Source organism: Vicugna pacos, chromosome 8 (assembly GCF_048564905.1).
Source record: "Vicugna pacos chromosome 8, VicPac4, whole genome shotgun sequence".
Lineage (NCBI taxonomy): Eukaryota > Metazoa > Chordata > Mammalia > Artiodactyla > Camelidae > Vicugna > Vicugna pacos.
In genome coordinates this window covers 1798495-1822108 of record NC_132994.1, presented here as the reverse complement: position 1 = coordinate 1822108, position 23614 = coordinate 1798495, and the positions used below count along the sequence as shown (strand labels likewise).

The 23614-nt window shown below is 36.9% G+C and overlaps 1 protein-coding gene across 2 annotated transcripts in view; it reads left to right on the top strand.

Moving 5' to 3' along the window:
• The window catches only part of RIMS1 (regulating synaptic membrane exocytosis 1), a 447505-nt gene that overhangs the window by 216948 nt on the left and 206943 nt on the right, over nt 1-23614 (top strand). For both annotated transcript variants that reach the window (XM_072965473.1, XM_072965472.1), the window contains one exon: nt 21609-21949. In XM_072965473.1, coding sequence (XP_072821574.1) covers nt 21609-21949 — 341 coding nt within the window. The remainder of the gene's footprint in view (nt 1-21608; nt 21950-23614) is intronic.

The following is a 23614-nucleotide window of genomic DNA, read 5'->3' as shown; positions in this document are numbered from 1 at the left end:
CAAAAAACCTTAAATCAGCCTTCACATTTCTTACCTTATTTAAAATAAAGACCTTTAATTTCTTTTGCATTTGGACTTGTTTGTGTAACTTGAAGCATGTAATTAAAAACAGGTTTCCTGTTCAGACACAGCCCACAAGTCCTCTGCCCTGCAGGCCCCTGTTCCTAGAATACTCTTCTGGCATACGTCATTCTAGATGGTCCCTCCTCAGAGATGCACGTCCTGAAAACTTCTGAAGGAGCATCCCTGGTTACCACTCTGGGGACTCCCTAGCCCTGTTTTCCAAATTACGTTTCCTTACAGCACTACCTACATTCATGGCGTATTGTCAGTGTATCTTTTATCGTCTGCTTCTTTCCCCTGGCATATAAGCATCATGATAATGAGGACCTCTCGTTCCCCTAAGGCCTGATTAGTACCTGGAACACAACAGACACTGAATGACATTTGTTGCATGTGAACTAGGTTGTAATAGTTATCAGATGTTGTATGAAAGGGAAATTTCAGGTTTCAGTTACAATCTTTATTTTTAATTCTTTATTCTTAGTGTTTTTTAAAATAATTTCCTTCTCTCATGTGTTATTTAAAAGATCACACATTTTATACTTCAATTTTTTTAAATGGGAAAAAGTCACAGATTAAATACAGATACAAATGTCTCACCCTTCCAGATTAATCCAGGAAACATGTTTTTAGTTACATTCTTCAAGTTACCTAAACAAGTCCAAACGTAAAAGAAATTAAAGGTCATTATTTTAAATAAGGTAAGAAATGTGAAGGCTGATTTAAGGTTTTACCTGAATAGTCCTGAAGAAGCCAGCAAGTTAATTCCTTTATACTTTGTGGGATGCTCTAGCATTGGTCCACACAGTTTGGGGACAACTTCCCTTCTGTATGCTGGGCTACAGCGAAAATGTTCTCCATTCTTATGGACATAGGATTTCTGACTAACGTGGAGCCAACGTGTGTCGGTTTAGTAAACTGTTCTAATCAGTGATTTACAGTAAACAATAATAATGTGAAATTTTGATTAACAAATCACTTAAATTATCAACTTTTCTCCTTTAAGAAAAGGCTTTTCTCTTCTCTTTACATCGTTGTCTTTAAATTTATGGTTACCAACAAGAAACACGGTTGATCTAGGTTGTGTGTAACCCTACCTGCCTGGTGGTAACACAGTGAGACTCAGAAACGACGTAGACAACATGGTTAAACAGAAGCCGAAAAGTCTAGAGTGAGGATATGTAGATATCTGATCAGTTTAAAGTATTTCAACAAGGTTAGAATTTTTAAAGAATACGTTATTATTTTGCCTGGCAGAAGTCAAGGCATCAGGAAGAGGAAATTCCCTATTACACAGTATCATACATTTGGGTTTAATATTTCCACCTGGCATGATTATTATATTTCAAACTTAATGCCTTAAGCACCTTATGACGGTTACTTTTATTTTGTTTCAGTTTATGAGAGAAAGCGCCCTCATTTCTCCAGACAGGAGAGCAGACCCCTGTTACGTGTGTCAGTGCTATCAGACTTCTCGCTGCACAGAGATGTTCAGACCAGGAATTAGGTATCTGGAGTTATACGTCCCACCTTCTTGTTGTCAAAGATTAAGTAACCATCTTATTGATGGAAGAGAATATGAAAAGGAATATATGTACGTGTATGCATGACTGGGACACTGTGCCGTACACCAGAAACGGACACATTGTAACTGACTGTACTTCAATTTAAAAAAAAAAAGATTAAGTAATCATTTTAGTTCATATTTGTCTCTCTGTCCTTAAGAGACATCAATATTTATGTAATATATAAAGTAAAACTTGTGAGAACTTATTTTCCTATTATCATGCAGATGAAAAAAATACATCTTTCAGTAAAAAGTAAATACTCTTCCCAAGGGTTGGGGGTAAGAAGTTGGGAGCAAGTCCAGAAGGAGGAGGGGAATCATGCCTTAGTGTGGTGATGTTCACTGAAGACAGCAGGAAAAAACAGAAATTACTCATTTTCCCACTTTTAATGAGCAGTAGGTTACAAATATCTCGCATTTTGCAATTGGTGCAAATTCCAGTCTTGTTGACGGCAGATTGATAGACCATTCTGCACAACTTCTGGGAGTAGATAATTTCTCAGGAATGTTTTCAGAGTTAGAGAGTTTAATAAACTACTTGAAACAGTGGCAAAGTGAGTCGTTCAATAACACCGTGTTGGAGTTTGGGTAATGATTCTCTGAGAGGCGATGTGTTCTGAGATACATGGCAGTGATGAGATGAGAGAAACGATGGAGGTGAAATGCTAACCCCTCCCCTGACCAGGGATGTAGAGCAAGTGGCCTGCACATGGCGGCTGTCAGCGTAGACTAACGCCTGTGGGGCTTCTAATTTGTAAATTAGAGGCTACATCTTTCCATTATCATTGGAAAGTTACATTTTCCCAAAGAATGATGGTGTTGAATGATGACCAGTATGCTCAGTATTTGAAAGATAACAATTTCCTTCAAATGAAGGAGACTAGAGAGGGTCCCAATTAATTTCTCCCCCCCCCCTTTGACATTTTATACAGTTATTTATACGTTACCGCAATTTAAATAACCCATGGCAGAATGAATACTGACATTATAAGTTTTTAATAGGTATTTAAGGGTAACAATTGTTGCTGTTTTACTTTTTAAATCTATTTTTCAGAATCTGTGTTTGGAGTGGTGTTGGCATAATGCAGGTTGTGATAAAATGATAGAGTGGTGTTGGCATAATGGAGGTTGTGATAAAATGATAAATCACTAGACTTTGATTAAAGTGGCCGTTTCTCACCTCAGCTGAGCTGTTAATCCAATGTGTCACTGTGGGCAAGTGATCTAAATGTAGTTTCCTTTCCTGGGAAGTGATGGGTCTAGAATTAAGTGGTCTATAAACTTCCTTCAAGTTCTCACATTCTTGCAGTAAAAATATTTATCATTTGCATTCTTTTGAAAAAATATATCATGCTTTTTAAACAATTATTAAAATTGAAATTCTGCATTTGCCTTAGTTGTTAGTGGGTCTTTTAAATTTTTTATGATGTTTGATAAGAGATCGGTATTTTAAAATTTGTAAACTGAGTTTGTGAGGGTCAATTTAACTCAGCCTCCTTCTAAATCTCAAACACTGTGCTAGCCACTTTACATAAATTCTCTTTTCCAGCACATACCCCCAAATTTAGCAAACTGAGTATTATTACCCTCAATTTACAGAGGAGGAAACTTAAGTCTATAGATGTAAGTTGACTTACTGTTTTTCGAAGAGCACTAAATCAGGTATACCTAACCCCAAAGACTATTTTCTTCCCACTGTGTCATTTTAGTGACAACACCTTCTTTACTTCTTGGAACAAAATAGGAGATACTTTGTTAGCATTTTGAAGTGATATTCCAACAGAAAGTAGCAGAACATTAAACATAGTCAATATGCACTTTAACAGGTTAGACAGTCAGTTCCTCCTCTGTAACATGACATCTTTCCCTTTCTGAGAACAGTAGATATGTATTGGTATTCATTTCTAAAACCCATCAGAATTTACCCCCAGATCATAAACAATAATAAGAAAAAGATTTTTTAAATGACTGGTTACAGACTTCTGTCTGTGTGAAATCTGTGTCAGATAACATTTTTCCAATCCATAGGTTTTATGAATCAAAATTGTCAAGGTCTTTGATGACCGTGGTTGCGTTACTTGTGATAGGTTGGTGTGCAGTAGGTAAACTGATGCCCAGAAAACAGTGTTAATGGTGGTTTGGTGTGTCTGCATTTTCCTTTTTTATTTTTTTCAATTGAAAGCTGTTTCAATTTGTTTCTACCATGTAGGCCACTCATAAAATGTTCTTAAATATGATGTTTATCTCAAAATGATGAGCAGAATGATATAGTTACTTCTTAGTTCCTTCTTTGTATAAGGTTGGCAGTGGTCTTTTAGAGGAAGGAAGACAATTCCAAGACCTAGGATGTAGAGTTGGTCCCATTTCTCTTTCATTGAATAAGCCACATCAAAACAGGGAATTGTTGAAGTGCATGGCTTTGTGGGGAAAAGCCAGCTTTAATTGCTTCATGGAAACTGGAACCATAAAGGAATTCCAAAGGAAAATACTGGGTCGACAAAGTCAAATATGGCCCTGGTATTTGAGATGAGTAGCCAGTTTTAGAGAGTCCTTGTGGGAGGGAGGAAGTCAAGAAGCTGCCAACAACGGAGTGGCACAATATGTGTGCAGTCTCACCACTTCTGTTGATTTGGGTTATGACTCTCAGGACGGGAGAGCAAGGCATTCAGCTGAAACCTTGAGGCTGATCCCAGGACCGCGCCTTCCTTCTGTGTCAAACTGTGTAGATGTGCAGATGACCAGTAACCCAGGTGGTGCTTGGTCACCACGCTGTGTTCCTCCCTGTTAAATCTCTGCGTGCTCTTGTCTGACATCTTGAATGTGTTGATTTGGTTCCATTCCCAAGACTGTCACCAACTTTGCATCGACACTACAGCTAACCTAAGGTTCCTGTGCAGCGTATATCTCGTGTATGTGTGTGTGTGTGTGTGTGTGTTTGTGTGCCTGCTGTGCACCAGCGTGAGTATGTGTGTTATTGTTGGTTGTATGTTGTTATTATCACAGCATTTGTAGAGATACCAGCACTCGTGGAACCTTAAATTAGGAAATAAGGCATACATACCCCACCTAAAAACAACAAACTCCTAACTGATTGCACTGTGAGCCCTTGAGCAGTTCATGGCCTCTCTGTCAGTTTCCTCACTAGCAAAATTAAGGAGTTGGGCTCGGTTTTTTTTTTTTTATCTTTATATTCTAGACCCCGATCAGAATATATGTTGGTTTCTAACGTAGCCACCAAGGATGTTTCTCCTCAGGATGGAGCTGACTTTGACATTTGAAAAAACTCCATCTCAAGACTTTAATAAATCCCCGAGTTTGCAAGAACCACAATAGCATATTGTTCTCAGAACAAAATATACTGAAAAGGTAAGTGACATTTTCACAGGGCCACTTTCTAATCTCTATTAGTTCTAAAAATACTGATATAAATCACTTACAAATGTATTACGAAAAATTATGTAACAAAACCAGACTTACACTGTTATGCTATAAAACCAATCAGATAAAACCAGCAGCAACACACCTGCAGTCGAGTCAAACAAAACTGGGTTTATGTTTTTGCTGCACAGACAGAGAAAGTTCCAGTGGAGCCTTAGAAAATCCTGAGGAGTGGCTAGGGGAAGCAGACCTAATATGTTTGACCTGTTTTTAATCTGTTGTGATGATTTTGATATAAGGTTACTGAGGATTATAGATAGGACCTGCCAATCTGTCATGTTATCCCCTTAAATGCATTATTTTGGAAAATATGCTGAGTTCAACAAATTACTGCCTTTTCATGTTTGCTTGTACAGGTGGTTTTAATGCTACAGAAGTTTTTTTTTTAATTTTTAAAAATATTCAAATTTCCAAACATACAGGTCATAAAAGGACAGAATTTGTTGCATGCCCACTAGGTACAAAAGATGGAGAAAGAGACAGCTGAGACAATAACTCTCACCTAATGGAGGCAGAGAATTAATTAGAATCTTGATTTTGCAAGTGATTATACTGCTTCACAATATCTTTGCTGTTCTATGAGATGAGTTGTCTCTGCTTGGCAGACTGCCTGATTCCTGGAAAGAAACAGCTATAAATTTGCAAGCTGGAAGATAGTTACAAGTGGAAAGAGTTACACATTTTTACAGAACACAGAATCTTTGTCTTTTGCTTTTTGGTCCCCCTGTTGCCAGAGAATAGGTTCTTGCCTCTCACAGGAAGGAATTCAAGAGCAAGGCATGGTAAAGTGAAAACAAATTTATTTAGAGAGATACACACTCCATAGACAGAGTGGGGTCTATTCCACTCAGAAGGGAAAGCGACTTAGGAGATACACAGTTCAAAAGGTGAGAAGAGAGACTGACAGGTGTGGGATGTTTAGTTTAAAGTAAAAGCCAGAGACACACTCCATAGACAGAGTGGGACCATCTCAGAAGGCAAAGGAGAGCGACCACGAGGTGCGGAGTTGTTAGGTTTTATGGGCTCAGTAATTTCACATGCTAATTAGTAGGATTATTCCAACTACTTTGGAGAAGGAGCAGGGCTTTCCAGGAAACAGGCCCCCACCTACTTTTTGACCTTTTATGGGCAGCCTGGGAACTGTCATGGCACCTGTGGATGCGCCATGGGGCTCAAGGTCTACTGGACATCCAGTCTTCTGCCATCTTGGTTCTAAGCAGTTTGTCCTGTCCTCAGTTGCTGTGTCATTCCTTCAATAGTTGTGCCCTGCCCCCTTTCCCTCCTGTCTCACCCCTAAGAAGCAGTTTATTTCTGTGCTTACTGGCAACTGACCAATGGATGGATATATTGACTGTACAATACAGAATGTAAAATTAAAAGGAAGCAAACAAGTCATCAGAAATTTATTGAGCATCAGTTATGCCTAGAGAATACGAGGGGTAGAAAGAAAAGGAAAAAGACCCAGCTTTCAGGGAGCTATAGTTTAATACAGATAATAACAATGAAAAGCTAGCAATTAATATGAAATCAAAAATGCATGAACAACATGCTATGAGAAGTTAAGAGGAAAAGAAACTGGTCAATTGGCTAATGTGAAAATTCATACAAATGCATGATCATTTATCTACTTGTAATTGATATTTGATTAATCTACATATATTGAAATAACTGAAATACATGGAGATAAGACTGCCTGAAAATCCAAGACGTACAGTCATTGTGAATCTTTTCAGGTGTTGTCCTGAGCCCATCTCATTGCAAGATGCCCTCAGCAATAACCGTCAGGAAACAACAACACAAAAGACTTACTACATCCGGGTCCTGGAAATTACATGACCGATCTGGGGCCACAAAGCACGGTTTCACAGCGGCATAGAGATAGCAAGAGAGCTGGGCCTGGGGCTCTGATTTTATTGGGGTTGGGAGTTGGGGGGTAGGGTTTCCCAAGCCCCTCTTGGTGGGTGAATTTGAAACAGAAGAGCAGGAATTTGAAGCTTGGGAAGAGAAAAAACAAGGGGGCCCAAATCAACCAAGATCTGGAAAACAAAGAGGGAGGTGGCCTGGCTCTTTTACCTTGTCCTGTGGCTGGCTACGTATTCATTTGAGATAGTCATTCTTGAAGTGAATGCCTCCATAATCAATGCTTAAGTCAGGCACTTGCATTGAAAAAGAAAACAAAAAAACAGAAAAAAACAAAAACAAAAACAAAAAAAACCCCAGCTCTCAGGGCTTCCACTACAGGTATCTTATACTATTTTTTCTTAGATTAGCTAAGAATTATCTGCTTTCATAGTAGAGAAATAATTGCAATTGGCCTGTTGACACTGATGCTTTAAAAAAAGTGGTCTGTGACAGTATTGGGAGTAATGGAGTAAAAGCAGTCTAAGTCTCTTTTTCTTCTTCATGATTGTCTTGGTTCTTCTTGACCTTTAGCATCCTACAATAATTTTAGAATTGCCTTATGCACTTCCAGAAAAGCTTTTTTCGTGGAATTTTTTGTGTGTGTTGGGGAGAGGATTGCATCAGATACATACAGAGAGTACTTTTAGAGCCATGCCTTTACAGATTTGTTACTCTGCGGTTAATGAGCACAGCTCCACTTGTGTGTGTTGGTTAGGTCAAATTCTGTTCAGCTCTGTACCCCCTTACTGATGTTTAGTCTGCGTGTTCTGTCAGTTACTTTGAGATGTGTCTGTATTTCTCCTTATACTTGTGATTTGCCCATTTTTCTTTATTTGTCAAGTTCTGCTTTATACGTTGACACTATATTGTTAATACATATAAATTTAGAGTTTGGTGTCTTTTGGATGGATTAACCTTTTATCATAATGAATTGCACCTTTTTATCTTTAGTAAGATTTCTTGCAACATGTCTACTTCATCTGAAGTTAGCATAACTACACGAGCTTTCTTCTGGTCAGTTTTTGCATGATAGTACTTTTCCTTTTTCTTTGTTTAACCTCTACAGCCTTCTAGTCAAGGTGTATCTCTTCCAATTAGCAAATAGTTGGATTAGGTTGTTTACAAAATCCAGTCTGATGATTTTTTTCTTTTCATTAGAGCATTTAATTTGCTTGCATTCTGTGTTGTGGCACTGTATTTGTGTTCAAATTTACCATCTTACTTTGTATTTCCCATTTGCCCCATTATTACCTACTTTTGAATTAATTTAGCATTCTATTCTCCATTACCTTTTAGTAATACATTATTTTGCTTTTCTTTTATCTGTTATCCACAAAATGTTATATTATTATTATGTTATTAATGCTTGATGGATATTAATATATTTACTATTTCTCAAAACTACAAGAATCTTCTACCACATTAATGTAATTTATCCCCTATGACATTTTTGCTATTACTGTGATTTAACCTAAGATACTTTGAGTGACTTTTGCTTATCATCGATATTCATTTAGATTTTCCAGCTGTTGCTCTCCATTTTTTCCTGTGTTCTAGTTTCCATCTGGCATCATCCTCTTTCCAAAAACTCCCCTTATGTTTCCTTTATCATGCTTCAGCTGGTAACACATTCGTTTTTTGTAGAATTAGAACGGCTTTTTTTTTCAAAGGACATTTTCCACAACTATAGAATCCATTTGGCATTTCTTTTCCTTCATCACCAAAATGTAATTGTACTGTCTTCTGACTTCCTGTTCAGAGGGCAGTTATCAGGCTTATGGTTACTCCCTTGAAAGTACTCTTTTATCCTCTGGCTGCTTTAAAACATTTGTCTTTGGTTTCCTCTGTTTGTCTTATGATGTGCCTAGGCATCGTCTTCTCTGTGTTTACTCTGCTTAGGTTTTGCAGAAATTCTTGAACCTGTGGCCTGATGTCTTTCACTGGTATCTCAGTTCTGGCTGTTAGAACAAAACACCACGACTGGGTGGCTTACACAGCAGACCTTTATTTCTCACAGTTCTGGAGACTGGGGAACCCAAGACCAAGGTGCTCACTTCCAGCTACCATCACGGCAGGGTTTAGGGCTTCAGACTCCAACACACGAATATGGAGGGAATGCCAACATTGAGTCTGTGGCAGATGGTTCTGGAAAACCATGGCTTCAAGTGTTGCTTATGCTCCATACTTTATATTCTCTCCTTCCAGGACTTCAATTACGCTTACGCTAAACCTTCTTACCACATTGTATCGCCTACAATCATCCCTATTTTATAATTCAATTTTTCTTCCCCTACTTCAGCTGTGTATTTTAATCTTAATCTGAACTCACTAATCTTATTTTCAATTTTGTCTAATTTAAAAGTAGACCAAGCTACTAATTATTTAAGTTCACTTATTTTTCAGTTCTAAAATGCTCATTTGATGCTTGTATAGTTTCTGATTCTCTGTTTAAATTCTTCATCTTGTCATCTACCTTACTGAAAATGTTAAACAACATACTGGAATATTCACCTTATAACTCCAGTGTGTGGATCTCCTGTGTGTCTGTTTCCATTATGTGTTTCTGTCTCCTTCTTCATCTCCCTCTGCTTGTCTCTGTCCCTCTGTCTCCATCTCTTTTTGTCTCTCTCTTCATGTGGTACTGCCTCCTGGTATATGTAGTAATTTTTGTGTGGTTGCTTTAGACATTCATAAAAAATATAGATACAGGTCCTGGGTTCAATCCCCAGCACTTCCATTAAAAATAATAATAAATAAATAAACCTAATTACTCCCTCTTCCAAAAAAACTATAAAAAATTTTTTTAAATTATACATATAATTTGAAGTTTTATGATGCTGTAATACATTAAAAACAAGTACCTTTGCTTCTTCCAGGAAGTAAGGGTAGAGGTAGATTGCTTTCATTCAATCAGAGATTAGGCTAGTCTGAAGCTGGGAAACCATGGACACATCTAGGTTTAGAGCAGAGAGGGGAAAAAATGTTGCTACTAGGGCTTGAGGGAGCTGCCAGAGGGGAACTACAGAAAGATGAGTTCATGGTCCAAACTACCAAAGGGAAAAACACCCAAACTTCTTTCCTGATATCTGGTCTCCCACTCATGCATCTTATTTGGGAGAAATAGCATCTTAACAATACTGAGTTTTTCTATCATTAAATATGATGTAAGTTTCCATATATTAGTCTACTTGAACAATCATAACAAAATGCCATAGGCCGGGTGGCTTAAACACAGAAATTTATTATGAGGCTGAGAAGTCCCAGGACAGTGTCAGCAGAGAGCTCTCTCCATAGCTTACTAGTGGCCAGTTTCTTGCTATGTCCCCACATGGCCTTTCCTCTGTGCTCCTGGGGGCAGGATGTGGAATGACAGCTCTCTGCTCTGTCTTCTTATAAGGACACAAATCTTAGTCTTTTTGGATCAGGGTCCTACCCTTACAATCTCATTCTTACAGACCCCTACCTTCAAATACAGCCACATATGGAGTTAGGCCTTCAACACCTGAATTGCAGGAGGAAGACCCAGTCCATTCCATAGTAGGCTTCATAAATTTTTCTCAGCAATGTTTTATACATTCTAATGCTTTTACACATATTGTTAAATTCATCCTTAAGTATCAACATTGGTTTTTGTACTGCTACAAGATAAATTCACTTATTAGTTTCAGTAATGTTTTATAGATTCTTCAGGAATTCCTGTATATAATATTATGACCTCTATAAATAAGGATAGGTTTACTCTTTCCTTTCCAAAATTTATGTCTTATTTCTTTTTATTGCCTTATTGTATTTGCTATGATCTCAATTACAGTGGATAAATGTCTAGTTAAGAACAGAATTCCTTGCTTTGTTCCTGATCTTAGGTAGAAAGAATTAAATTTTCACATTAAATATACTATTAATTGTAGTTTCCTGTAGATTTGATAAAGTTTTTCTTAAAGGTTTTTGCTTCTGTGTTTTTGAGAGATGGTGGGTTTTAACTTTATTTTCTTATAACAGGGTTTTCTTTTATCAGTAATTTAGTTTCAAGGCTAAGCTGACCTGATAAAATGAAGTGGAACTGGTCCCTCTTCCTGTTTTTTAGTAAAAAAAGTTGTATTTGTATCATTTGGTTTTTATATATGTTTAAAAGAATTTTCTGGTAAAGATACGTGGTTCTGGCAATTTCATTGTACATTGTCTTTTAATTATGAATTCACTTCTTCACTAGTTATAGGGCTATTCAGGTTTTATATTTCTTCTTGTGTTAGTTTTGATAATTTGAATTTTTTATGGAATCTTCTATTTAATCTATGTTAACTGATTGGCATAAAGTTGTTTGTAATACTCTCTTATTTATCTTTTTAACGAATGTAGAATCTATGGCACTGTACCTTCTTTTGGTAATTTTGTTTTCTGTTATTTTTCTTAATCAGTCAAGTGGGATGGTAATCAATTTTATTAATTCCTCTGAAGAACTAGTTTCTGATTTCATTGATTTTTCTCTAGGCGTTATTGAGTTTTTAATTTTATATTTAAATGACTTCTACTCTTATCTTTATTTTCTTCTTTATTCTGCATTTTAGTATTTTTGTTAACTAATGTTATTAATTTTGTTCTTTTTAAGATAAAAACTTAGATCATTGGTTTTATAATCGTTTCTTTTGCAATAGAGTGTTTCAAGCTATAATTTTCCAAAAAGTACTTTAGCTGCATCTCAGAAATGTTGGTTAGTTTTATTTTATAATCATTCAGATCAAAACACATTTTAATTTCTCTTGTGATTTCTTCTTTGACCTTGGCATATTTAGATATGTGTTTCCTAATTTCCAAAATTAGGCTATTTCCAGATTTTTGTTACAGTTTTCTAATTTTACTCAGGTACAAAATAAAATTAAAATTCTATTTATATTTTATCTCATTCATTTGAATTTATGTTTGCAAATTTTATAATACAAATATGGTATTAATCTAGTAGGCATGAATATAATTTATTAAATATCATTTGTTATGCAAGTTTCAAAAATATTTTGTTAAAGGAGTTTTGATCAAAATGTGTGGAGATAATTTTATGTTTCTAATGAAGTCTACTGGGGTAAGAAATGGAGAAGAGCAAGAACTCAAGCAGTTCAGTGAGCTCAGAAATAAAATTCATAAACAGAAGGAATACTTTTATGAAGAAATTGAAACTAAAACAGAACCAAACAGAAATTTTGGAGCTGAAGACCTCAATAATTGAGATGAAGACTACATCAACAGCATTGGAAGTAGAGCAGACCATGCGGAAGAGGGAATTTGTGAGCTCAAAGATAGAAATTTAGAAATGATACAAGTAGAAGAGGAGGGAAAGCTAAGATATAAAATAAAAGAAGAAGGGGAGGGTATAGCTTAGTGGTAGAGCACATGCTTAGCATGGATGAGGTCCTGGGTTCAATCTCCAGTACCTCCAATAAAAAAAAAAATAATAAAATAGATAAACCTAATTTGCCCCCCTCAAAACAAAAACAAAAACAAAAAACAAAGACAAAAGGAAGAAATTCTATGAGAACTCTCCTACTCTTTTAGGATGTGCAACATTAGAATGATGGGTATCCCAGAAGGAGAAGAAAGAAAGAAGGGAGCAGAAAGTTTATTTAAGGAAATGGTATCTGAAAACTTCCCAGATGGACATTATATAATGATAAAGGAGACAATTCATCAAGAAGACATAACAGTGATTAATATATATGCATCTAACAAAGGAGCACCAATACATCAATGGATGGATCAGACAGAAAGTCAGTAAGGAGACAAAGACCTAAAGTGAAACATTAGACAGGATTGATTTGATAGATGTATACAGAACATTCCATGCAAATGCACCAGAATACACATTGCTCTCAAGCAGAAATGGAACATTATTAGGGACAGACCATATTTTGGGACACAAAACAAGTCTCAATAAATTTAAGAAGATTGAAATTATATCAAGCATCTTTTCTAATTGCAAAGGTATGCAACTAGAGATCAACTACAAGAAGAAAGCTGGAACAATCTCAGATATATGCAGACTAAACAACATGCTCCTGAACAACTATTGGGTCAACAAAGAAATCAAAGGAGAAATTTTAAAAAATACATGAAGTCAAATGAAAATGAAAATACAACATAGCAAAATCTGTAACACACAGCAAAAGCAGTTCTAAGAGGGAAATTTATAGTGATACAGGCCAACCTCAAAAGACTAGAAAAACCCGAAATAAACAATCTAACATTACACCTAAAGCAACTAGGAAAACAAGAACAAATAAAGCCCAGAGTCAGTAGAAGAAAGGAAATAATAAAGATCAGAGTGAAAATAAATGAAATAGAGAATAAAAAGACAATGAAAAATCGATAAAATTAAACGCCATTTCCTTGAAAAGATAAACAAAATCTACAGAATTTTAGCCAGACTCCCTAAGAGCAAATAAAGAAGGCTCTGACAAATAAAATCAGAAATAATAGAGGAGAAATAACAAATTCCACAGGAATACAAAAGATTATAAGAGAACGTTATAAACAGGTACATGTGAAAAAATTGGACAATCTAAAAGAAATGGATAAATTCTTAGAATCATACAACCTTCCAAGACTGTATCATGAAGAAATAAAAAAATCTGAACTGTAAAAACAAAACAAAACAAAAACAAAAACAAAACCTGGTAATGAGACTGAAATAGTAATAAAAAACCTCCCAATAGTCCAGGACTGAACAACTTCACTGGTGAATTCTACTGAGCATTCAAAAGTTAATACCTGTTCTCAATGTCTTCCCAAAAACTGAAGAGGAGAAAATGGTCCATATTACCTAAAGCAATATACAGATTTAGTGTAATTCCTATCAAAATCCCAATGACATTTTTTCACAGGACTAGAACAAACAATCTTAAAATTTATATGGAACCACAAAAGACCTGGACCAAAACAAAGCTGAAAAAAAGAACAACGCTATCACAACCCCTCATTTCAAATTATACTATAAAGCTATAGTATTCAAAACAGTATGGTATTGAAAGACAGACACATAGATCAATGGAACAGTATTGAGAGTCCAGAAATAAACCCATACATATATGGGCAATTAATTTACAACCAAGGGGCAAAGAACATAAAATGGAGAAAGAATAGTGTCTTCAATTAATGGCGTTGGAACAACTGGATAGCCACATGTAAAAGAGTTAAACTAGACCACTACCTCCCACCATACACAAAAATCAACTCAAAATGGATTAAACACTTGAATGTAAGACCTGAAACCATAAAACTCCAAGAAGAAAGCAGGCAGGATGCTCTTTAACATTGGTCTTAGCAATATTTTTCTGGCTCTTTCTCTTCAAGCAAGGGAGACGAGAGCAAAAATAAAAAAAAAAAGGGGGGGACTATATCAAACTGAAATCTTCTGCACAGCAAAGGAAACCAGCAACAAAATGAAAAGACAGCCTACTGAATGGGAGAAGATATTTGCAAATAGTATCTGTGATCAGGAGTTACTATTCAAAATGTATAAAACACTCATACAACTCAACAACAAAAAAAATGATAAAAAATAGACATTATGAAAGGGTATATAGATATAGATATAGATATAGATATCACTACGCTGTACACCAGAAATTAACACAACATTGTAAATTGATTATACTTTAACAAAAGAGAGAGAGAGGGAGACTCTGGAAAAAATGGGCAGAATAGACATTTTTCCAAAGAAGACATACAGATGGTTTAATACAGATGTTCAGCATCTCTAACTTAGGGAAATGCAAATCAAAACCACAATGGCATATCACCTCATGCCCACTAGAATGTCTATCATCAGAAAGACAAGAAACAAATGTTGCTGAGATGTGAAGAAAAGGGAATTCCCTGTTGGTGGAAATGTAAATTGGTGCAGCTTCTATAAAAAGCAGTATGTAGATGCTTCAAAAAATTAAAAATAGAACTACCATATAATCCAGCATTCCACTTCTGGGTATTTATCTGAAAAAACCAAAAACACTAATTTGAAAAGATACATGCACTATTCATAGCAGCACTATTTACAATAGCCAAGACATGGAAGCAACCTAAGTGTCCCTGGATGGATGAATGGATAAAGAAATGGGATGTATATATACATATATATATGACAGATATTATCCAGTCATAAAAACAAGGAAATATGGCCATTTGCAAGAACATGGATGGACTTTGAGGAAATTATGTTAAGTGAAATAATTTAGACAAGGAAATATGAATACTGTATAATATCACTTATATGTGGAATCTAAAAAACAAACAAATGAAAAATGAGTTCATAGGTACAAAGAACAGATTGGTGGTTGCCAGAAAAGGCTGGAGGAGGTGGGTGAGAGGTGAGCTAAAAGGGTGAAGAGGGTCAAAAGGTACAAATTTCTAGTTATAAAATCAATAAGTCCTGGGGATATAATGTACAGCATGGTGACTATAGTTAATAATAGTATGTTGTATATTTGAAAGTTGTTAAGAGGGTAGATCTTAAACGTTCTCATGACAAGAAAAAAAATTGTGACTCTGAATGGTGATGGATGTTAGCTAGCTTTATTGTGGTGATCATTTCACAATATACACAAATATGAAATCAATATATTGTATACATGAAACTATTATAATGTTATACAGCAATTATACCCCAGTTTTTAAAATATGTATGGATTCCTTCTAAATAAATTACCCATATTAGAGATTATTCTTTCTCTTCAAAGCCTGATGTACACTATTGGTGGGAATGTAAATTGGTGCAATCACTATGGGAAACAGTATGGAGATTCTCCCCCCAAAATAGAAAGGAACTAACATGATCCAGCTATTCCACTTCTGGGTATTAAAAGATTACAAAAACTCTAATTTGAAAAGATATATGCACCACTGTGTTCATCACAGCATTATTTGCAATAGTCAAGATATGGAAGCAATCTAAGTGCCAGTCAATGGATGAATAAGTAAAGGAGATGTGTTTTATACATACCAGTGGATTTTTACTCAGCCATTAAAAATATGAAATTTTGCCATTTGTGACTATATGGATTGACCTTGAGGGAACTATGCTAAGAGAAATAAGTCAGATGGAGAAAGACAAATTCCATAGTATTTCACGCATATGTGCAATATGAAAAAAAAAGAGAAAGCAAACAAAACAAATGAACAAACCAAACAAAAAACAAAGACAAAGGTACAGAGAACAGAGTATTGCTTACCAGAGGGAAAAGGAGGCTGAAATGAGTAAAAGGAGTCAACTTTATTGTGATAGATGGAAATTAAACTTTTGGTGGTGAGCATGCAGTCATGTACACAGAAGGCAAAAATATAATGTTTTACACATAAAACTTATAGAATGTCATAAACCAATGAAATAACAAATACTTTAATATTACCTGTGAATTTCCATAATGCCAGTTTTCTGTTACCCAGGTAACATCTATAATAGATATCATTTCACCCAGAGTAGAACACTTTGTGACTTTAGAAACTTTCTGTCTCTAGAAATGATACATTCGAACTTACTTGTGAATTCACAAAGCACAAGGACAGAGGGTAGGCATTAGAAAAGGGATTTGGGATTTGTCAGTATGTTTCTCTGTGTGTGTGCGTATGTGGAGGATGTTCTGAGTGGACAACTGGAGCACACCACTCATCAGGGTGTAGACCATCTACCTGCCAGAATGAGGGGGCACTTGGCAGGTCAACACATCCCTCTGTGTCTGGTTTGTGGGAAAGTGGTCCTTCTGTGAGTGGAGAATAAACTCTTTTCCTATATGAAGACCTTCAAATAGGCTCCTGTTTTTCAGTCTACTTCTCACTTCCGTCCTGACATCGTACTTTCTGCCATTTCTAATACAGAGCATCTCATGGGTTCTGCTGAGATTGGCTCCCTTCTGGCTTCAAGCCCTCGCCACTGCACTGTGATCTACAGCCCCCTCCATTCCGCTCCACTTACCACCGTTTGCCACACATTTAGTGATTTCTAAAAATCTGTTGGCATCTCCCTTCCTTGAGGTTCTCTTTTGGTTGCGGGCTTTGCGGCTTTGCTATACGTTTTGTGGCTGCTATATAGATGGGATCTCACTATGTTATCTTAAATCTGAAACACTGGTGACAGCAGGAGAGCGGGGCTTGGGGGCATTATTAGATCGTCAGATTTTAAAATCCAGAACTGATACTGCCAAGTTTGGGTGACAATTTGGCAAAACACATTCGGGAGGCAATTTTGTAAAATACACGAATAATTCTAATTCTTGCTTAGTCGTTATGGTAGAAAAGCCTTACATGTGCTCTAAAATTGGATCAGTAATTTGATTTTTTCCCAATACATTCTAAAAAATAAATGACCTTAAATATGAAAACAGTTTGATCAACACAGTTTTTTACCTCAAAGTTCTGTATTAATGTGAAAGAATGTAAGTGGTTTAAGCATTGGGGAAATGATATACAGTCTCTACAAAATATTTAGTCATATGAAAATGGTTTAGAAATATTTAGAATCACATGGAAATATTTATGCTGTAGTAGTAAATGAATCAATAGAATGCAAGTTACAGTGGAACTTACTTTAAATTTGTCTTAAAAAACTAAGCTAAATGTTAATAGTGGGGCAGTGGGGCTCGCGGTGCTTTACTCTTTAAAAAAGAAACCATCTATGTCATATTTCATCTTTCATAAATCCACACGATGTATTTAATAAACTTCCAAAAGGAAAAAAAATAAACCTATGAAATAGCAACAACAATAATAAAAGACTAGAAGAAACACACTCACTCACACACACACACACACCCACACACACACACACATGACAACAAGTTCTAAAGAGAGCTCACTAATTTTCATCCACTCTGTCATCAACTATTTTCTTACTATCTCATCTACCATCCTCAACAAAGTTGAAATATCACCTTGAAAAATTTCTCCCCAGTTTCTACTGGAGTGAGAGCTTTTACTGAACAGAGGAAGTAAGGAAAATAAGTAAATGTATTCAAAAAATGCAGCATCTAGAATGAAGTCGAATATCTCCTGGGGTTTTTTTTCATGTTTTTCAAAGTGGTAGTTGTAACAACTTTTTTTTTTAAAGTACTGTATTGAAAGAAGGTCAGTTTTAAAACTTATCTGTAAACAATAAAATACTAAAAACCTCAGATGGATGTTTATAAGCAAAACATTTGTGCTAATGTAAGTATCTTATACCTCACTGGCATGAATCTCCCCCATGATATCATCCAAAGTATCACCCCCATGATATCATCCAAAGTAAATCTAGGGCACATTTCTTCTGCTCTGTGTGTCTGGGTCTGTAAACATTTCATGTGAAGGCAAATGTAAAGTATTTCTTTCACCTGAATACGATTTTTCTGCAAAATTCATGTTTTTTTCCATGAAATTCTCTCTCTCCATATATATTTCACATAAATTGCAACACTATATGGATAGCAGGGAGTGTTGTAAGTTTTGTTTCTCTGGGTAACGTATTCCTGTGGGTTTTATAAAATGGCCTACTGTATTTCTTACGGATTCATTAAATCAAAAGGATGGAATTTAAAATGCTGTTAGAGCAAAAAGTCAGAATAAAATTTTCAAATGTTCTTCATATATCTGATGTATGACATGGAGTCTCAGGAGCCATGTAACCCCACAATAATCTTTCGTTCTAGTTTGGTTTTGGTTGCATCATAAATTGTTAAGATAAGATATTACATGGACCTGGTTTAGTGGAAATTAGTTTGGGGGTACTTAAACAGGGTATATCCCCGCATGGTGCAGTCTCCAAAAGGGGTGTGTGTGTGTGTGTGTGTGTTTGTGTGTGCGCTTTAAATAAACAGTACTTTTTTTTTTATGGTAGAAATAGGTATGTCTTATCCTCCTTGAAAAAAAAATCAGTTAAGAAAAACTCCCCAACCCACTTGTGGATTTCTATAGTTCCAGGCAAGCATAATACTTAATATTAAATTTAAAAACAGAATCTTTAAGCACACATAACTGTGCTGCTTCTTAGCGACTAATTGGCTAACTTTTTATACATGTCTGCGATGTTTGATGTGAACTGAATAGAGCAGTATTCTATTACAATCTCACATAGTTTCCTTTGCAACTCACATAAGCAATTTCTTTTTTATTTCTAAACTTTGTGGGAAGAGTAATTTATACAACTAATAATAGATACTGGGAGACAGCATTTTAATGAAAACTATTTTAACTTGTTTATAGTTAATTTTGCTTTCAAATTATAGGTTAGACTGACCACACTCTTAATTAATTTTGAAATACAAACCTAAAAATGTTATGGTACATGAAGAAATAAGATGCAGGAAAAATTGGCATTAAATGATTATTTTCCTAAGTGTTAAAAATTGACAAAATTAATGAAACATCACAGGTTTAAATGCATAAATGATAGTTTTAAAATAATAAAGTAGCTGCTTCTACTTACCCACTAACTGTGACCTTTTGAATAAATTTAAATTGAAATGAATTGTAAAATTTAATTGCAATTAATAATAACTAGATTTTGTTTGCTTTCATCAATCCTGCAGCAAGTCTGCACATATTCAAAATTTGGAACTTGTCCAAATCTGGCAATTACTTTTCATTGGCCCATTTTTATAACATTTAAAAATTTGAAGCCATCAAAGTAAGACTGTGATAACCATTTTCCAGAAAAATATTCAAATGTGCAGTGAAGTCTCCTTTCTGCTTTTATCTGCCACTTTATTCACCTTAACTCTACTTTGGAAGTTTTGTAGTAATTGTAAGTTTCATTATGTTTTTCTCTATGAATTTAAAGGAAATGCGTACTTATACTAAATATGGTTTAATATTTTTGTAGAAAAGGTCCTAATTTGATGATAAGATTTTGCTGATTATTACTGTAATAAATACAAGTTTAATGTCTACTTAGTTGATGTAAAGTGGTCAAAGTTTCATACCAATCTCTTTGAACTCCTTTGAATTTGGACCCTCTTATCACTGTCTTGTCAACCAAAGAGGCAGGACATCACCTGTCCCCATTCAGGGTCTGGATAAAGGAGACTCAGTGTCACTGTTCATGGAAGTCCTGGCCCTAGGGTATCACCCATACAACACTGTTATTGTGTTAACATTGTGCAAAATATGGCCATATTGGCAAGCATTTTAAATTCCCATTTAAACATTCCATGGATCTGCTATTTTGATAGAGGCATGTGCAATGCATTGTTCGTCTTGTTTAACGTCTTAGTAGGACACAATACATTGTATCAGCGGCATTCTGTGACAGCAGACACAACACATTGTGCAGATACTATAACCAGCTGCTTCTGTGGACCTAGTTCTCTTCCGTTGATGACCTCAGGATACATAGAGCAGTGAGTTAAGCTTCGCTGACCTTGAACATTTCATAGTACATATCTCTGTTAAGTCTTTAGTTCTCCCTGTATTATTAATTCATTGGAATTTTCTTGCTCAGGAAGAAGTAGTTCTTAACAATTCTTCTGCAGTATTTTCCTTTATAAAAAAATACAGTACGCGTCTCCCTTTTTCTTATTCTCACTTTAACTTTTACGTGTTCTTACGAACAGCTACAGGTTAGTTTTCCTCCCACCCGTCTGCGCGTTTTCAGTAGTACGTTTTTTTTTGCCAGCTAAACAGCACTTCTTTTACTCTCTTACATTCTCACCTAGTGTATCTAGGATTTATTCATCCTTCTGAGATATTTCTGTGTAACAGTTGAGTCAGCATTAGTGAAAATGAGAGCCTGATGTTTAGGAATCAGCCTTTCCTGGAGATGCTGGTTCTGAAGTACAGAGAAAAAGTGACATGTGTTCCCAGGAATAGTGGAAACAGTATCAGAGTAGTCACACATGAATAACCCAGTCTTAGACTGATGGCTTTATAAACGTGTGGAAATTATATTTTATAGCATAAAGTAAACCTCAGGTTAGTTGATTACTAGTAAACTGGAGAAAATACACAGCTTGACCTTTTTTGTGGGTGCCTTTTATTGTTTGTTCCATGTGATTACCTTGTAATATTAATTTTAATAATGTATGAGTTTTTGAGAAGACAGATCTCTTCTGAGTCCTCTGACACACTGAGGTTTATGGATATAACTATTAATTCTGTGGCTCCTTAGGACATTCTTCTAATCAGTCAACTACCCCACTTAGGCCATTTTTACTAACATAATATATATTTTTTATTTGGGGGGTAATTGGTTTATTTATTTGTTTATTTTAATGGAGATACTGGGGATTGAACTCAGGACCTTGTGCATGCTAAGCACATACTCTACCACCGAGCTATACCTTCCTCCCCCCATTTTAGCAAAAATCTTAAATGAAACTTCAGAGTCAGTCCTACAAAATGTGATGGGTACATGGTAAAAGGAAATTCAAAATCAGAGAATTATAAATAGCAAGAAAAAGCTCTATTCAGGTTGCCAGAAGGCTCTGGTTTCAGTTGGGGCTGGGTCCAGGAATTCCTAATAGTTGACCAAGACTTGTGCAAAGATCATTTTCACAAGAAATTTGAAGGATGCATAGACAGATGACAACCCTTCCTTGTTGCCTTAAGTGTATGATGATTTTAGTGTGATGAAAAGAAATCCTTTCCGAACAGCACAGACAACTGATAGCGTTCTCTCTTCTTCAAATAGGTTATGTGGGTATGCAATTTGTGTCGAAAGCAACAAGAAATCTTAACCAAATCTGGGGCGTGGTTCTTTGGAAGCGGCCCTCAGCAGCCGAGTCAGGATGGAACCCTCAGCGATACAGCCACGGGTCCTGGTTCAGAGGTACCCAGAGAAAAGAGAGCCCGGCTGCAGGAGCGATCGCGGTCTCAGACCCCCCTGAGCACAGCCGCCACCCCCTCCCAGGAGCCGGCTGCCCCCAGTGCACAGCCAGACAGGAGCAAAGGGGCTGAGCCCTCCCAGCCAGCTGTGGGGCCGGAACAGAAGCAGGCGTCTTCCAGGTCTAGAAGTGAGCCTCCCAGAGAGAGGTAAGAGGTTGTTAACCTGGTAAGCAAAAGACAAAGTCATGGATGGAGAGCTAAGCTATTTTCAGGAATGTAACTGCTGGTAAGAGGAGTAGTACCTCTCAGGCCCCCCAAGGAGGCAGCAGGGGGCCCCCGGAGTGCTTTGACTCGGTCCAGAATGTGTCATTCTTTAGGAGACCTTTGATGAGGAGCTGTTCTTTAAACTCATGCACAGACGTGAACAGGTCATTGACTAAGTCACCCAACAGAGCTACTAGCGTCCAACCCTGGACGTGAAAAGCTCTTGCATCTGTTCACTGTTCGAATGAGCCGTGTGTGTGCTCTGTGCGAGGAGGATGGAGGATACTGACCCACTGGAAGGTGCATGGGTACCTCAGCAAAGCCTCCTTGGAGGACATTTCTTTGCGCTGAGCTTTGAGTGACTAGGAATGAGCCAGGTGAAAGGTGGGATGGGTGACCCAGGGGTGGGCACAGCGATGTGCCCTGAAGGAACCAGGCTGGTAGGAGACCCTAAAGTATGCCCACTGGCTAGAGAGTGAGTCTCAGAAGGGGAGGAAGGACCTGTAAGGGATCAACACCTGGTCACACTGGGCCTTTTAGCCAGGTTACACTTTATAGACTTTATCCTAGAAATGATGGAAAGTCAGGACCTAAAACAATCAGATAATTTACTTCAATTTGTTGATTGATTGATTGATTCGTTCATTCAAAAATGCACTGATGACCAGACAGGATGCTGTGCTCTCGGGGACAGTGTTAACAAGGAAGACATGGTCCATTTTCCCCTGCAGCTGGGAGTCTGGGGGACCCGACTGTCAGCACAAGGCGTGCTGCCTTTGTCTGTGCGGCCCTTATATATTCGCCTAGGTGGGAGGGTAGGATCCGAAGAAGGCTTCTCTCCTTTTTCAAACAAAACCCGTACAGTAAGGTCAAAGACTTCAAAGTTAAACAGGTCTCAATTCCAGTCCTGGCTGTCACTGTAATAGGCAGTAATGACCCACCTTGCAGGGGTTGAATGAGAATGTGGGAGGCCACGAGTGAAGGCAGCCAGTAGTCACCACGTGTTTACTGTCAGCCAATGCTGCCAGGAGCCACAGGGTATAAAGACAACTTGGACATGGTCCCTGTTCCCACTGATCCTTGGAAAGAGACCACATCGTCTCCGAGGGAGGACAGAGCCCTGAGTGGGCAGTGAACTGTCCCAGAAGGCTGATATGATCAAAGGTAAAAAAAAAAAAAAAGTACAAAAATTAGTCCTTTGGAAGCCACAGGAGACAGGAGTGCCTTCAGAATGAAGCTTTCTAGGAGCCCCCCTGCCCGCCCCGGAGTTGTGCAGTGGGGGGATAGAGGAGGAGAGGACGTTACATGAAGGAAGCAGTGTACTTCCACCGTGTGGAGGGAAGACAGAAGCCCACCAGAGTTACCTCAGTGATGGCAGGACTTAGAGCTCTTGCCGACAAACTGTCCTGAGTTAAGAAGAGACAATTATGTCGAAGGTGAAGTTTGCAATGGGTCAGAAAATGGTATCTTTAAATAAGATAAAGAATTTGGGACCCTAATGTTTCTAAAGAGAAAATATGAGTCCTGTTTAGGATACACAGTTAAAAAGAAAAACTGCAAAGAATTCAAGAATAAGGACTGGGAAGAGGTTTTTTGATGACATTGGAA